General features: G+C 37.9%; 1 protein-coding gene across 1 annotated transcript in view; it reads right to left on the bottom strand.

Moving 5' to 3' along the window:
* Positions 1 to 17,861, bottom strand: part of Gmps (guanine monophosphate synthase) — a 44,058-nt gene that overhangs the window by 10,656 nt on the left and 15,541 nt on the right. Inside the window, exons 4-11 of the mRNA XM_076867526.2 lie at positions 14,782 to 14,879; positions 12,826 to 12,929; positions 9,882 to 10,075; positions 9,466 to 9,631; positions 6,485 to 6,636; positions 5,859 to 6,032; positions 3,174 to 3,279; positions 1,046 to 1,161 (exon numbers count right to left, since the gene is read on the bottom strand). Of these exons, the coding sequence (XP_076723641.1) occupies positions 1,046 to 1,161; positions 3,174 to 3,279; positions 5,859 to 6,032; positions 6,485 to 6,636; positions 9,466 to 9,631; positions 9,882 to 10,075; positions 12,826 to 12,929; positions 14,782 to 14,879 (1,110 nt within the window). The remainder of the gene's footprint in view (positions 1 to 1,045; positions 1,162 to 3,173; positions 3,280 to 5,858; positions 6,033 to 6,484; positions 6,637 to 9,465; positions 9,632 to 9,881; positions 10,076 to 12,825; positions 12,930 to 14,781; positions 14,880 to 17,861) is intronic.

Below are 17,861 nucleotides of genomic sequence, written 5' to 3'. Positions count from 1 at the left end.
AGTACCTCACATGTTCTAAGCAAGTGCTCAACCACCAAGCCACAACCCCAGCCCCACATTCTTGTTTCTTTTGCTGTGCGTAAGCTTCCTAATTTAATGCCATCAGACTCACTAATTCCTGGTATTATTTCCTCAGCCCAAGTCCTATTACGGAAGTCATTACCCGCAACCATACTTTGAAATGTTGACTACATTTTCTTCCAGAGTTGCAAAGTTTCTTGTCTAATTTCTAGGTCTTTGATATATTTTGAGTTGACTTTTGTGCAGGGTTAAATAGGAATTTAGTTTTATTCTTCTACACATGGATATCCAATTTCCCCAGTACCCTCTGTTTTAAAGGCTGTGTTTTATCCAATGTATGTTCTTGGCACCTTTGTCAAGGATCAGATGAACAGATGTATGGATTCCTCTGTGTCTTCTATTCTGTACCATTGGTCTACGTGTCTGTTTTTATGCCAGTAGCATGCAGTTTTTGTTACTATTGCTCTGCAGTGTAATTTGAAGTTGGGTATTGTGATGCCTCCAGCATTGCTTTTTTGGCTTAGAATGACTGTGGCTATCCTTGCATCTTTTATTCTTCCAAATAAATTTTAGGACTATTTTTCCCAGTTTTGTGAAGACTGCCCTTAGTATTTTGATAGTAATTGCACTGTATATAGCTTTTGGTAACATGGCCATTTCAGCAGCATTAATTCTACTTATCCATGACGTGGGAAGTCTCTTCTTCATTTTCCAGTGTCTTCTTTAATTTCATCAGTCTTTTAACAGTTTTCATTCTAGAGATCTTTCACCTCTTTGGTGTTGTGTTGTGTTTTGTTTTTTAAATTCCTAACTTTGGGGGGTTTTTGAGGCTATTGTGAATGGGACTGTTTTTCTGGTTTTTTTCCTCAACAGATTTGTTATTGGTATATAGGGAAATTATTGATTATATATGTTGATTTTATATCCTTTTGCTCTCAATTTTCAAATAATGAAACTCCACTTAATTGTAAATACAAGAGTATGACATTCATTTCCTTACCATATAGATATGTCAAATTATTACCTTCTTAACACTTGCAGAAAAATCAGCTACTATTTTTAAAATATTGTTGGTTTCAGGAAAGTCCTTACAAATATAAGGTTCTTCAGCACATATCACTCTGATTGCCAGGCCAGGACCTAGGAAATAACAATAGTATTTAATATAAATTTTTACATTTAATATAAAAACACCAAAAAATTAAAATTAAAATGCCATTATTCCAAAAATATAAAATTCTTACAAAATGAAAATCATAACAGAGCTGGAGTTGTGGCTCAGTGGTAAAGTGCTCACCTAGCACATGTGAGGCGCTGGGTTCGATTCTCAGCACCACATAAAAATAAATAAAATAAAGATATTGTGTCCAACTATGACAAAAAAAATGAAAATCATAAACTTTTGTTTTGTTTTTCAGTTTTGGGGATCAAAAACAGATGTTCATACATGATAGGCAAGTGCTCTGCCACTGAGCTATATCCCTGGCCCAAGTAAAGTTTTTAAAGAATTTAATTTCAGGATTGGAGGTATAGCTCAGTAAAAGAGCCCATGCTTAGCATTTGTAAGGTCCTGGGTTCAATACCCAGTTCCAGAAAATAAATTTCAAATCACAAAAATTTTTAATAAAGGAATTCTCTAACATACACAAAATTAAAGAGAACAGTGTAAAGAACCACATGATATTCATTATCCAAATTCAACTACTAAAGAAAAATAGTATGCTCTTTAAAATAAATAATGACAGTGTTTAATTCCAAGAGTTGTGAACCAGAAGTATTTCTAGTTTACCAAATACTTTCTTTTTTCTATTTTACTAAATACCAAATACAGGTGATTAAAAAAAAAAAGACAGGTATACATGGATCTCATAAAAACTAGATTCTGTTGCTTTTCTACAACAGAAAAAAACATGACTTAAGGTGTTTGGTTGTAAGTGAAACCATAGCAATTAACTATCAATCATCTTTACTCTCATTCCTCAGCTTATTTTAAGTTGTTTTTAAAGCAGCAAAATCCTTTTGCCAGAGAAATTTTATAGGACAGAAAACACAAAATATAAAGTAGATTTTGAGAAAATCAAATGAGCCTACATGAAATGACAACCAAGGACACAGGACCACTTGACTACCCTCCACTAACATTAACCAACCATATTTCACCAGCCTACAAGTTGGGGACTAAAGATGTGAAATTGCTAAGCTTGATAATGTGCTATTCACCACATAGGTTAGACACTTTAATTACTGTTTGTGGAAGTAGTTCAGTGATTAAGAACAGAAACTTTGATGTAAAGACTATTGAGGATATAACCCTGACACTAAACCTTCTATTTTGTGTAACTTGGGGCAAATTAGCCTCATCCCTACTGTCCTCATCTGGAAAACAAGGTAATGAATACTATTTTCTATTGTGAGGATCAAATAAGAATGTTTAAAGTATTTAGCAGAGTGCACAGTACATCAAAAGTACTCATGAAATAGTAGCTATTACTGTTTTTAATTAGACCATTCTCCCAACTTACCACCTACACATGACTACAGAAAGCTAAAACTGAGATTTCAAGACTTGCTCAAGCTCAAAACAAAATAGATTAAGACTCTCAGTCCTAACAAATACCTCTAATGTTTTTTTTGTGATGACAGTCAAATGACTATCTAGAATTTTGTTGTTGTTCATGAATTAGTTACACAGAGCATTGTGCAAAGAGCTTTGCAGGTGAATGAAGCAGTCCAACCATTCAGACAATTCAGACATGGATAATAATGTAAGAGCACCAAGCCAGCCACAGTGGCAAATGCCTATCATCCTAGCTGCCAGCCTGGGAAACATGATGAGTTTATTTTCACTTCTGTAGAACACATCAGGATACATCGTATGAAGAACATATAAATCCTACCTCAACCATTAAGAATTGAGTGGCAATGTTATTAAAATATGCTGGACTCCCAAGGATCACTTAATATCTAAATACAAATATAGTAGAAAATGAGCATTTAATAAAATAAATTTAGTAGATATCCAACAGAATTTGTTCTCAATCCTTTTCTTCCTCATATTAAAAACTCCTCAAAATGATAAATTATTCAAAATTGATTTTTCTTTATCATGAAGGTCTAAAGACAAATCAAATAAAATCAATTCTGTTTTTTACCTGGAAATGGATGTCTGGAAACTAAATCTTCTGGAAGTCCAAGTTCTCTGCCTAAAATTCTCACTTCATCTTTATGAAAATCTTTCAGAGGTTCTATTACTTTTCCCTAAAGAAAGGTGGAAAAGCCAGTCAACATAGGTAATAATCAAAATGAGACAGAAAACAATGGGAAATAAGTAAATAGTGTTCCTGTTGGCATTTTCCTTAGCTTTAAAGCATTGTCTTTAAAAAACATCTTTTCAACTGGTGATGTAGTTCAAAGGTAGAGCACCTGCCTAGCATATGCAATAACCTGGGTTCAATTCCTAGCACCACCACTTCTTAAAGTATTTCCTCCTATGTGCATACAAGGAATCAGATGAATATTTCAGTGGTATATGTACTTTTCTCTAAAGTACATTTAAAACTTAAAATATTTAAAATAAAAATCATACACCTACCATCACTCATCTTGCCCTCAAGGCAAATAGAAAATATCACACAATATTTCAATATTAAAATCCTCCAAATGAAGCTGGGCACAGTAGTGTACACCTATAATCCCAGCAGCTCCGGAGGCTGAGGCAGGAGGATCTTGAGTTCAAAGCCAGCCTCAGCAAAAGCGAGACGCTAAGCAACTCAGTGAGACCCTGTCACTAAATAAAATACAAAATAGGGGTCACATCATCCCTATTTTGTAGGACTCAGGCTCACAGCAGGCCTAGGTCCATCCCCTCCACCGGTGGGGCAGACACCCACCGGGGCCCAGCCTCTGACACAGGACTGCCCCTTCCGACCAGCAGAAAACTGTGGGAGGTTCAAGCCTTAACACAGGCTCAAGACTACCACAGGAGCCCAGGTCTGGTCCAGAGCCACCTAAAGGGACTTGCACAGGACCCAGGTCCAGGTGTGCATTTATTTATGGCCTGATTTTCTAATGAAGAAAACCTGATTGGCAGAAGCCCTTATTGCATTTTAAAAATACAAATCAAGTTGTGTCACAGCAAGTCAGTGGGCTCAATTTAAATGCTTTTCTTTCTTTCTTTTTTGAAAGATAATGCAGATATTTTTCTTTTTCTTATTTTTAACTAACGTAAAAGAAAACTTGCTTCAATTACTAATGATGACAATGTATTGTAATAACCAAGCTGTTTAAAAAAAATTACAAAATAAGGCTGGGGATGTGGCTCAGTGGCCGAGTGCCCAAATTCAAACCCCATTACTGCCTCCCCACCCAAAATTCTCCAAATGATAAGATGAAACATCAACTCACAAAATGGGAGTATATATCTAATTTAAAGACTCATAACTGGGATATATATAAGGAACACTTACAAATCAATAACTTTAAAAAGGTTAACTAAAAATGAACAGACATTTCTTCAGGATACATAAATGACCAATATACCCATGAAAAAGTATTTAACATCATCAGCAACTGGAGATACGCAAATCAAAATCACAATTAGGTACCAATTCATACCCACTGGGATAACTAAAATCAAAAGCAACACCCATGGCTACCACCAAAAGAACAGAAAATAACAAATATTGGTGATTATGTGGAGAAACTGGGAACCTTCTATAATTTTAGTTTGACTGAAAAATGGGGTAACTGCTATGAAAAATAGTATGGAGGTCCCTCAATAAAGTTAAAAATATGACTATCATGATCCAGTAATCTCGATTCTGGGTATACGTGCAAAACAACTGCTGTACATGTACATGTTCAAATGGCACATTAACTGATAATATTTGACAGATGGAGTAACCCAGATAACCACCAATGAATAAATAGATAAACAAAATGTAGCACCTGCACACAATGTGTGTTATCTAGATGCAAAGAGGAAGATGATACTGTTGTGCCCCACGTGGATAAACCTTAAGAACATTATGCCAGTTCTGCAGAACAAAGAAGTTCCACAGATCTGATTCACAACAATATGAATATACTTAACTCTACTGAATTGTATACTTGAAAATGGTTAAGATGGTAGATTTTATGTATTTTTATCACACACAAAAAAAGACATTTAAGAACAAATCTTGGTGAGGATATGGAGAAACTGGGACCCTCACACGCTGCCAGGGAGAAGGTAAAATGGAACAGCCATTGGATAGCAGCCTGGCGGTTCATCAGAACGCGGAACAGAGTTACCACATGATCTAGCAATTCTACTCCTGGGCACACCCTAAAAGAAATGAAAATATACATTCACCAAAATCTATACACAGCATCACTTTAACACTAAAAGGTGGAAATGACCCAAAGGTCCACCAACTGATGAATGAATAAATGCAATGCTACATGATGGAATATTAGCAATGAAAATAAAGCTCTCAAAATAAAAATAATGAAAATAAACCTTGAAAATATAATGTAAGTGAAAGAAGCCAACCACAGAAGATTGCATATTGTATGATCTGATTAGACAAAACATCCAGAAAGGACGAAACTGTAGAGACAGAAAATAAATTTGTGGTTGTCTAGAGCAGGCAAGAGGAGGCACGGGAATGGTTCAGGCAGAATTCAGGTCGACTGCTGAGTATGAGGTTTCTTTGGGGGGTTAGCAAAAATGTTCTAAAATCAGATTGTGGTGATGACTGTTGTACAACCCTGTGAGAACTGGGAGGGAAGAAGGACGGGGAGGAGGCAGAGAAGGTACCGGCATCACTGTAAGTCAAGAGTCCTCTCAACCTTACCTCTTCTCTCAACTTTCTGATGAGCTCTGTGTCATTGTGATGGGTTTTGATGAGCTCAGCTTTGCCACTGGCAACAAGGGATGCACTTTCAATTAGATCAGGTCGTAAAGTACCTTGGGCAAGGAAAACCTCCTCTGGCTTCAGATTCATCTCTCCAATTACCTCATTGGCAATCTATAACCAACAAGAGTGAAACAGCCTTACAGGTGAATCTTAAAAAGACAGCAACATTTTATACTTAAGCTGAATGATTTCAGTCTTTTGCAATACCAACCAGGATATTAAATTCACCAGCGTTTAAGAACATATGCTTCATCATTCAAAAAGTATGTGAACTTCAGAAGTTTGAAATCTAGCTAGAGATACCCAATAAATTAAAATCCAATATCACCTGAAAACATCTATTTTTGAATTTTAAACAATAACCTGGCAACATACATTAAACATCACAGTTTCTAATAATTTGTAAAAACAATATGTAAAAGTCTCAGCCACAGAAATAGACATCCAAAATTAGCAATTTTTTTTATCCGACACAATGACAAAAAAACAAAACACCAAAAAACTAGAACAAATACCAAGATCCATATTAAAAAAAAGCCCAGGGACACAAAAAAGAAAGGTACCTTAACAAAAGTGTCACCAATGATTTTTCTTTTCTCCTCAGGACTTGTAGTCATATTTAATGTTTTGCTAATTCTTTTTCGAGGGGTCCTGTCTTCATCTGATATTGGTAAAGTAGTTGTTCCATTGTAGAAGGAATGAGCAGCATTAATCACTGAGGGAGAGGAGATAAGTGTTTTAACCAAGAGACTAAAAATTATAAGTAACAAGTTAAACAACAGAAAACCTAGGTGGCTCCTCTGATCTCCCCTAAACCTGCCTATTTGTTCAAGAACTTTCAAGCCGGGGCTGGAGTTGTGGCTCAATGGCAGAGCGTGTGCCTTGAATGTGTGAGGCCCTGGGTTCGATCCTCAGCACCATATAAAAATAAATAAAGGTATTGTGCCCATCTACAACTAAAAAAATATTTTAAAAAAGAACTATCAAGCCAGCCAGGCACAGTAGTGACCACCTGTAATCCCACCGGCTCAGGAAGCTGAGGCAGGAGGGTTACCAGTTGGGAGGCCAGATGAGGCAACTTAGCAAGACCCTGTCTCTAAATAAAAAAATAAAAAGGGCTGGGGATATACCTCAGTGGTAGAGCACCCCAGAGTTCAATCCCCAGTACCAGAAAGAAGAGAATGAAGGGGGAGGGCACAGCTCCATAGCAGGGGTAAAAACAGAAGCAGGCCACACAGGCCTCACCAATGAATCTGTGGGTCTTTCCCTTTCCTTGGTCCCTTACCCAAGCAAAAACACCTCCAAACTCCTGTTTACCAGCATTTCAGCTGTGGAGCAGAGGATGTGCTAGGAGGCAATCAGTCTTCAGCATACATATTTTTACTTAAACCTCTTCACAGTACTACACCCAGTACACCAAGCCAGAGAAAAAAATCCAGTCTTCCAACAGGGAAGGAAAGCAACACTTTGCTCCTATATTCAGGAAAATGATGTACTTTTCGTATTTTCAACGAACTACTACTTATTCTCATCCAGAGACCTGTGTCCCAAAGGAGCCCAAGGCTTCCAACTCCTGAGCTCTCCCCAAAGTCAATAGTGCTGAGAGTCATAGCCAAGTCAAAATGATGCATTGCCAGACCAGGAGTGGTTGAGAGGTGATGCCAGCAAGCCATTAAGATGATGATGGTTATGTTAAGCTGTGTATTCAATTGTATATTAGACCCCTGCTATCCGGCCTCAGCCTGCTACTTTGGAGTTCTAGCTGGAATTCCTGGAGAGTTCCCATTGATCAGGGAAGTGCCAGAGGAGGGATTTTCCAGTTGGTGTGTGGTGTGTCCCTGGTGTGTGATGTGTCCTGGGGGAAGGCCTCCTGCCTGGCTTTTGTGGGAGTTCAGAAATAAAGTTTGTTCCTGCTTGAGTGGCTCCTGATTTGTGCCCAGCCAGACTGTGGCACAATAGCATAGACCTGCTTGCTTTTGTTGTAGGCTTTCCCCCAGGACTCTGAATTCCTCATACTACTACACCGACCACCAAGGACAGATTTATGTGGGTTATTAAAACTTCTACAATTTGAAGACCCCCTTCAAGAAAGAGAATAATAAATAAGATACCTTAAATATCACAAGTCACACTAGAAAGGCTAACAAGAGCTTGGATGCACACAGAAATAATTAGAAATCATATATATACCACTAAATCCAAACTAAATGTATCTCCAGCTCAATGTTTTCTTAGCCTGATCCCAAAAGGCCTATAGCCAGCCATGCCTGTACCACCCTCCAGAGAATAAATTTGAATGGACAGAGATAATAAAGCCAACCAAATACAAATTACTAAAATATTTGCCAATTTCACAAAAACACGGTCCTGTGAAGATGCTGCTGGGGTCCTCCCCAGGATTTTGCAAGAAGGCTGACTAGTCAGGGCCTCTCAAGCTTGACTCCTTTTGCTTAGCTGAGGAAATCCAGCAAGGCCTGTTTTCTACAGTCCAACAAATCCTCTGTCTGCTAAACCTGTTCCTTATCTTGCAACACTTGTACTTACTTTATGTGTGCACTGCTATTTTAGTGAATTTCGAAAAGACAGAATTATGAAAAACCTTTTTGAAAAGTTTTTAAAAGAAAAAATTATTAAGTAGACTGTGTCTACTTCATTACCTACAAGTCTTCATTTTACACAACCTTTTGCCTTCAATTCTAATTAATTAAACAATATTTACAATTTGTATTATTAAACTACTGAACTCATTTCACTGTAACCATCAATAATACCTTCGAGTATAAATGATATCCACAAATGTCATTATCACTAAGGACTAGAAGTCTGCTGGTGGTTACGATTGCCCTTTAAAAGTATAAGAGACTGTGGATTTTTTTTTTTTTAATATCTTTTTAGTTGCAGATGGACACAATACCTTTATTTTATTTGTTTATTTGTATGTGGTGCCAGGGATCAAACCCAGTCTTCACGCATGCTAGGCAAGCACTTACCACTAAGCTACATCCACGCCCCCCCCCCTTTTTTTTTTAAATGTTTGCCCAAGCTGGATCCAAACGCCTGGGATCAAGTGATCCTCCTACCTCAGCCTCCTAAGTAGCTCACACTACAGGTCCATATCACAGTGCCCGGATGACTACAGACCTAAATCCTTCTTCTCTGTACAAGCCCTCCTATTTGCAAAATAATCTGTGTATTTGTACCTGTTGTAGGAGGGCTTGGGCATTCTCATGCAAGAATAACAATACAAAATCATTTGGGGAAATATAATTTAAAAGGGAGCATGACTAGAGAACAGAATGACAGCTACAAAATGGTTAACTTACCCATTTAGAATAACTAGTAGAAATCATCACTTCTGAAAATTTGTACAGGGAACACTCTTGAACCAGAGGTAATTATAATATAGAAATACGAAACATTTTCAACTTCGAGCTTATGGGAAAACTACAACTGGTTAAGGCAATGTGCTCCATTAAGCCACAAAGCTTGGTCCCATTAAACAAATCCCGATAGGTAAATTCACTTTTCTTTGGCCCACTAATACCTTTGACCTGAATCCCAAGCTTTTTGAGGGCTTCCTCCACAGACTGGCTTTCTCGTTTCCTCATGAAGCCATTATCAATGTGCACAGCAATGACTTGATCTTGGTTCAACGCACGATTCAGCAAAGCTGTACAAACCGTTGAGTCTACACCACCACTGAGTAAAACCTACAAAGGAAAATAAAGGGGGAAAAAATCAAACTGAGCAAAATAAATAGAAAGAAAATAAACATCATCCCTTCCCCCAGATCATCCCTAGAAGTACTGTTTGTATTAAAGATATTAACAAACAAGTGCTGATGAGCAATGCAGCACACCCGACTCACCCAGTCAACACCCAAGGCTGTTAAGAAATCCAGCTATGGATTCCAACATCACCCACATAACCATGTAGCGTTGTTAGATGATAATTGCTTACCAAGACTTTTGATGTGCCAACCTGCTCTTTGATCTCCCGAATGCATTCACGTTCTCTGTTCTGCACAGTGAAGGTCCCACTGCACCCAGCAATATCATAAAGGAAATTCTTCAATATTACTTTCCCATTTTCTGTAAGGCCAACTTCAGGATGAAACTGTGCTCCGTATAATTTTTTAGACTCATTTGCTATACCTTTATAGAAAAAATAATCACAAATTTTTTTTCAGGTTGCAAAGACTCCACCAATACCCATAATTCATCCTCAAAATCTCTCTAAAAATGTTGAAACTAATGTACTTTACTGGACTTCTATAGTTACATGGAAAGACAAAACACACACAAAAAAATGACATTGCCACAATCTTTAAGGTTTTTTTCTTTAATATAACAATTAATAAGCTATAGTAGGGCTGGGGATGTGGCTCAAGCGACAGCGCGCTCGCCTGGCATGCGTGCGGCCTGGGTTCGATCCTCAGCACCACACACAAACAAAGATGTTGTGTCCGCCGATAACTAAAAAATAAATATTAAAAATTCTCTCTCTCTCTCTCTCTCTCTCTCCCTCTCTCACTCTTAAAAAAAAAAAAAATAAGCTATAGTACATTGCAATGAGTCTTCAAGATTGTTTCACAGTACTGTCACTTCACCAATACTTTATTTTTTTAATATGTTTTTTAGTTGTAGTTGGATACAATACTTTTCCTTCAACCATCTATTTTTATGAGGTGCTGAGGATTGAATCCAGGGCCTCACACACACTAGGTGAGCGCTCTACCACTGAGCCACAACCCCAGCCCCTCCACCAATACTTTGTCATGCAGTTAATGCAATAACTTAATTTTGGTTCTTAATCCCATATGGCTTTCACATATAATGTGCAATGGCCAATTTCTTATATAAATGGAATCTCACAATTAGCACTTCAGAACACTTTAAGTGTTTCTCTTGAATGCCATTCCAGTGTCAGTCCTTCCCCCACTCTTCCCCTCATTGCACTGTCACCTTGAAATTAGATCAAGTCTTTCCTTTGTTCAAAGCCTCACCTAACTAAAAAGAGTGGAAAACTACAATGGGTCAAAAGTCCTGTGATGTGGACCACAATTACCTAATCTCTACCTTGTACCACTTCTTCCACGTTACTGTGCTCTATGTTGTCTTCCTTTTTTTTTTTCCTCCTTGCAGGGGGAGTCGGGGGGGTACCAGAGATTGAACTCAGGATCACTTGACCACTGAGCCTCATCCCCAGCCCTAGTTTGTATTTTATTTAGAAACAGGGTCTGAGTTGCTTGGCACCTCGATTTTGCTGAAGCTGGCTTTGAACTTTTGATCTTCCTACCTCAGCCTCCTGAGCTGCTGGGATTACAGGTGTGTACAACCTCACCTGGCTGCTCTATGTTGTGTTAAATGTGGTCCCATCCCAGGGCCTCTCGACTACTATTTCTTCCTTCATCAGATATCAAAAGTGGTCACTTCATCTTCTTCAGGTCCATTATGTCTTATAGGAATACCTTCTCTGAACATCCTAGATAAAACAGTCATGTGCAAGCCAGGGGTGGTGGCACATGCTTGGAATCCCAGCTACTTAGGAGGCTGAGGCAGGAAGATCTCAATTTCTTAGTGCTTCAGCAAAAGTGAGCCATTAAGCAACTCAGTGAGACCCTGTCTCTAAATAAAATACAAAAAATAGGGCTGGGGATGTGGCTCAGTGGTTGAGTGTCCTTGCGTTCAATCCCCCCACCCCCATTAAAAAAAACAGTACCATTCCTAATCACCTTCTGCAACACCCCCCCACCTGTTTTCGATGTTCATACTACCTAACAGCTCACCTATTCTGCACTGTGTTGTCTACCCTCCCCACTCCCCAGGTTTCTGCCCATTTTGTTCATTCCTGATCCTTGACACCTAGAATGTGCCTGACACAAAATAGGTAGTCAAATCTGTTAAATGAATAAAAACACTGAGCCCACCCTCCACTGTACAGCTTTTACATGAAGAGGACAACTGTTCCTGATCACTCCTCTGCTAAAGTATGAGTTCTTTGAGTAAGTGCAGGCAGATTATTCGACTCAGTTCATCCATGACAAATCATTTCTCAACTTATCAATTAGGTTTGGCAACTCAAACAAAAAGAGCTTTATTGGGCTGGGACTGGGGCCTAGTGTAGAGCACCTGATTAGCACATGGGGTCCTCAGCATCACATAAATAAATAAAATAAAGGTACCAGGTCTGTCTACAACTAAAACTATACATATATATAATAAAAAAGAGCTTTATTGACAAACCCATTTTTTTCTTTTACTGATTTCCAGGGATATCAGTGATTATTTATATAACAATTTTTAAGTAAGCAAGTCCAAACTCTGAACTGCCAAAATCCCTCTTCCTCAAAAGAAGTCGAGCATAAAAATAGTTTCTAGAAAGGACAAGACACTGAATTAAAGTATGAATACTTGAGGGACATATAGGGTTCCTGTGTTTTATTAAAGCCTATTAATAACATAAAAACCACCCTTATATGGACACCCCCAAATCTAGGATACATGCTAGATTTGACCCACAGGTCATAGCTGGCCAATCCTGGTTGAGAAAAAAGTCTTGAGTGCTTTGGTATTTTGTAAAAATCTAAGACTTATATTTAAAAGTCATTAAAAACAAGCAACTGTGAAAACAGCATGGAAAGAGGAGAGGCAATGCTTCCAGAGTTATGCAGTACAGTGATCTATATTTGAAAAGCTTCTACTAGGACAACCTTTGTCAAAGTATTTTAAAGTAAGCTAATGTGATTTCTGGATAATTCTTCCAATATTAAATTCCCTACCAATTAACAGTTTATCTTGCCACATCTGCAATATCTTTAAAAAGTAAGATCAAAGGACAACACACAGAAACATATGCATACTCTGCAGATATGTAGATGAGATCTACAAATGTAGATTTCTACCTGCTACAATGTTCCCAGAACGTGCCACAACCTTAAATCCATCAGCTACTTTGTCAACACTATCTCCATGAGTAAGCAGAACAATTTCTTCCTTTTGAAGGCCCCTAAACATAAAAAAGTAAAACATCACGAATCTCAATTATAAGTGATTAACAGACTCTTTTGCTTTAGAAATGACATGCGTGGATCAAGAAAATAGATGTAAGTATATATACAGTGCAACACAGTTGCAATTCAAATTTATTACATATAAGGCAAATAAAGTTTATCAAATCTTAACAAAAAACTAAAAAGGAAATCCATAAAAACTGAGAATATGTGAAGTGGTAGTTTAACCACACACAAAATAATTTCTGGAGTCTATAAAACAAAAATTTCAACATTACAACACAAATGGGTTTAACTTAAGAGAAATATTTCAAAGACCTTCATGCTTCATTCAGTAGCATGGTAGTCCTACCAAGAATGACAGTATTAACACTGATACTGTTATCCTACAGCTGTATGTAAATACAAATATATGTGTATTGTCAGTTTAAAAAAAAACATAACTATTGTAATCAGTAATCTAAATGTTCAGTTTAAGAGTAAGGAGATTAAAAAAATTAGAGTTAGGTAAAAACTATAATCTGTCATTTTAATTAGAAATTATATATACTGATAATTTTCTCTTTCTAAAAGAAAACATACCACATCACTCCATTCATTGAAAAGTCCTACAAACAGTAACAAACTTGTAGCAACATGGACCTCCAGTGCCAAATGAATCAGGGACAATTAAGGGGGGAGGAGCTACTATAGATATAGAGACTTACATAACATTAAACACATATAATGTGTAGATTTTCTCTGGACCCTGAGTTAGACCAGTATGAAAAGATACTGCTCACATTACAGGAAAATTTGAATGAGGACTTGGTATTAAATAATGGTAGGGAATAGCACATGAACCAGAAAGACAGGAAAAAAGATCTCTTAATTTATTTATAAAACTTCTTGTGCCGGCACAAAGCACAGAAAATCCAAAAAGAAAAGGAGAGACTAAAACATAAGTGTCTGGTCTTTTAAAAAAACAATGAAAATTCAAGCAATCAATGATTTGAGGAAACTTGTAAGCAGCTCATTCAGTTTTGGATGGGTGGGGCTGGGGAGAGAAAAGCGGGTTGAACCCAAGACCCTGCGCATGTCAAGCACACACTCCCCTCACCAACAAGCTGCACCAGCAGCCATCATTCATCAAGTTTTAAATAGATTAGAACTACAGCAATCTTATCACCTAGCAACAAAACCAAATGCATTCATCGCATTAAAAAGACTGTACCCAGGCCACAGTTCTGCCTCCACATAAAGAAGGTGAAGGAGGAATAAAGAGTCCACAAATTGAATGGCTTGTTAAGAATCAAGAAACAAAGGAGTGCATGCCTGGGGCAGTGGCATATGCCTGTAATCCCAGCAGCTCAAGAAGCTAAGGCAGGAGGATCACAAGTTCAAGGCACTAAGCAACTCAGCAAGGCCTTGTCTATAAATAAAATATAAGAGAGGGCTGGGGATTTGGCTCAGTGGTTAAACACCCCTGGGTTCAATCCCAGGTACCAAAAAAATTAGGGAAAAAAAATAAAAGGTGTGCAGAAGGAGGTATGTGCCTGCATACAGTAGACATAGGACAGTTTAAGTCATGACTCACTTGCCACAGGTGGCACACTAACATATAAGATCCACAAATGCTGGCACCACATGACAAGGTGCTAAACAACACAGGGGCCTTGAGGGCACTTCCTAAATATTCTTCTTAGTCCTAACTAGCATCCGGCTAGCTTGTGCTGCCTTGACATGCACCTGGGAGGCACACACAGCAAGCACAGGGGCCGCAGAGGATGAATTACACTGTCTCCAATTTTGAACAACAATAATATCAACTTTTTAGTTAATCTACAACTGTTATTCTTCTAAAAATACCTGAACAATGAGCATGTATTGTCCACACTGATGTTGAAGACTCCATCTTCTCTAACACTTTTTTTGTGCACCGTACCTCCAAATACCTTATTCATCATCTATTCAAAGAGAAAATTAATTGATGTTAATATGAAAAGAAAAACACTCATTGTTATGATGATTTAATCATTTATATTGTTTTCCAGATTATTGTTATATTTGTACCCCCAAAATACAGGGAGTTTGATAAATAGATATTTTACATTTATATTTTACATATATAGTCATTAAAAAGCATGATTATAACAAAATTGGATTAGAAATTTGACCTGATGTTAATTTCTGTTAAACACTGGAAGACTTTCTACTTAGTATACTTTAATTAATTCATCTTTTAAAAATAGTAATTTTGGTATTTAAATCACTTTAATTTAAAAAGTGACTGAAATTCGGTGTGGTGGCTCACATCTGTAATCCCAATGGCTTGGGAGGCTGAGGCAGGAGGATCACAAGTTCAAAGCCAGCCTCAGAAATGGCGAGGTGCTAAGCAACTCAGTGAGACCCTGTCTCTAACTAAAACCCAAAATAGGGCTAGGGATGTGGCTCAGTGGTTGAGTGCCCTTAGTTCAATAACTGGTTCTTAAAAAAAAAAGTTACTTTGAGCTGAGAAGAAAAGCAGAAATCACAAATTTAGACAAGTGTAAATTCCTCCAAGCTTTTAATTCTTTGGCACCAAAGAATTAAAAGGAGCCATCTTAAAGCTACAGGAATTGTACTGCAGATGGGGTCAACAAGAAAATCCAGCCTTTCAATCAGCCATCTGTTCAAATCCCATACACCTACAGACTTCTTAATTCAAATGGTTTCTTCATTCCACCCTTCCGTATGTTCACCTTCTTTAATTTTTTTTTTTTTTTTTTTTTTTTTTTGGTATTGGGGATTTAATCCAGGGGTGTTTTACTACTGAGCCACATCCACATCCCCAGCCTTTTTTATTTTGAGACAGGATCTCACTAAGTTGCTTAGGGCCTTGCCAAATTGCTGAGGCTTGAATTCAAGATCCTCAGCCTGCCTCAGCCTCCCAAATTGCTGGGATTACAGTGTGCACCACTATGGTAGGCATTCTTTTTATTTTTCCCATATAACCCGAACCCTCCATCCACACTAAACACACATAAGATTGTGCAAACCTCAAATCTGCACTGCCAGACTCACTTCAACTCAGTCTGCCTTCTGCACAGCAGAAGCCTAGGATGGTGGCCTGCCACGAGCCACAGATACCTGCCCTGCAAGGTGAGAAAGGCAAAACACAGGCTGACCAGCCCCCCACAAAGAAGAAGGCAGAGAGCTAAGGAAACACTCATTCCTAAAACTCGGAGAGGAGTATTCTTCAAAACACTTAGCAAATACTGCCACCTCTATAATCTCTCCTAGGGATTCACACTAAATCTGACCACAATAAAGCTTCAGATTACATCTAACAGTAAAGGAACACACTTTGTCTAACCTGAGATTTTTCAAACTAAAAACTCAGACATATAAAACTTTCTACAGCAGATTGGTTAACATGCAATTTAGGAAACACTGGTGGTGCCTTTGGGGTTTCTATTTTGTCTCTGGGGAGCAGACATAGAGTCTCTCTGCTTCCTGGGTGCTACTTCTGGAGCTGCTTTCCTCCATCACACCCTTCTGCCATCATGTGCTGTCCCACCTAAGACCCAGAGCAATGGAATTGACTGACCCTGGACTGAACTCTGAAACCAAGAGTCAAACTTTTCCTCCTCTAAGTTGTTCTTGTCAGGTCTTTTGGTCAAAGTGACAAAAAGCTGACTTATCTAATTTTTGCTTTCACCTCTCATTTTCCCCATTCTCTAATCTAGTCATTGAAACTAGTAAAATCGTCTGCAGGTCTCTTCACAGTCCAGGGGCCTATTAAAGTTTATGGCCCACAGCTTTCGTTTAACTTTGCTGAATGAGAATGAATACTTTCTTCTTTAGCATCAATAAACCTCACTGTACTTCTGCCTCCCATAATTTGCAACTATAATTAGAAGACAATTGAAAAACCAAAATAACTAAGACTTTGGAACTCTACATATCTCAGGAGTCTCAGGAATTCCTACAAAGCCCAGGGCTTGCAACAGCACTTAAAACTGTTCTACCTAGCAGAAAGCTTTTGTGCTTCTTTCTGGTTCTGTTACTCAGGACTGAAGGGACAGAGGGCAAGCAACCAGAAAAGTGTGTATTTGGAGGAGCAGGGAAACTATGTACACTAAAAAGTACTTTGTAGTTATATTTAGGTTTTAATATTCTGACTTGAAGTATGGATTCCTGAAAATATCAAGGTTCCATCTCAAAGAAACCCTATAGTTCCCCAAGTCTACCACCTAAAATTCAGGTCAGCTCCTCTTCTGTGTCTTAAGACAAAGTTCTACAATAAGGCTCTGAATGGGGGAAAGAAAGGGAGGGAAATTCTAACAACAAAAATAACCGGACAAAGCAGTGCATCACAGCTGATGGCGCATGCCAAGTTCCAAGCCAGCTGGAGAAACAGAGCAAGACCATGCCTCAAAAATAAAAGTGACGGGAAGTTATACTCCTTGTATGCATATGTCAAAATACACTCCACTATCATGTACATCTAAAAAGAACAAATAAAAAGATGAAAAATAAATAAATTTTAAAAATTTAAAAAGTAAAAATGACTACAGATGTAGCTCACTGATAAAGCTCCCTGGGTTCCAATCCCCAGTATCAAAAAACTAGAACATAATAATGTGATAAAACCTTATGGGAATATCAAAGAAGCTAAGTGGAGAGGGGAAACAAAATAAATTGCAATCTGTATTACAATTCACACAACAAGCAAAAGTTCCATATTCAGCATCTACAAAGAACTCCCACAAGACAATTAAAAAGGCAGTTCAGGGCTGGAGCTGGAGCTCAGTGGCAGAGCACTGGGTTTGATCCTCAGCACCACATAAAAATAAACAAAATAAAGGCATGCTGTCCATATATATAACTACAAAAAAATTAAAAAAAAAAAAAAAAAAAGGCAGTTCAGAGAAATGAGTAAAAGTCACAAATAAGCCTTTACAGTA

This window comes from Callospermophilus lateralis, chromosome 10, assembly GCF_048772815.1.
Source record: "Callospermophilus lateralis isolate mCalLat2 chromosome 10, mCalLat2.hap1, whole genome shotgun sequence".
NCBI classification, from domain to species: domain Eukaryota; kingdom Metazoa; phylum Chordata; class Mammalia; order Rodentia; family Sciuridae; genus Callospermophilus; species Callospermophilus lateralis.
The sequence above is the reverse complement of the archived record's forward strand: the minus strand, read 5'-3'. Positions and strand labels throughout refer to the sequence as shown.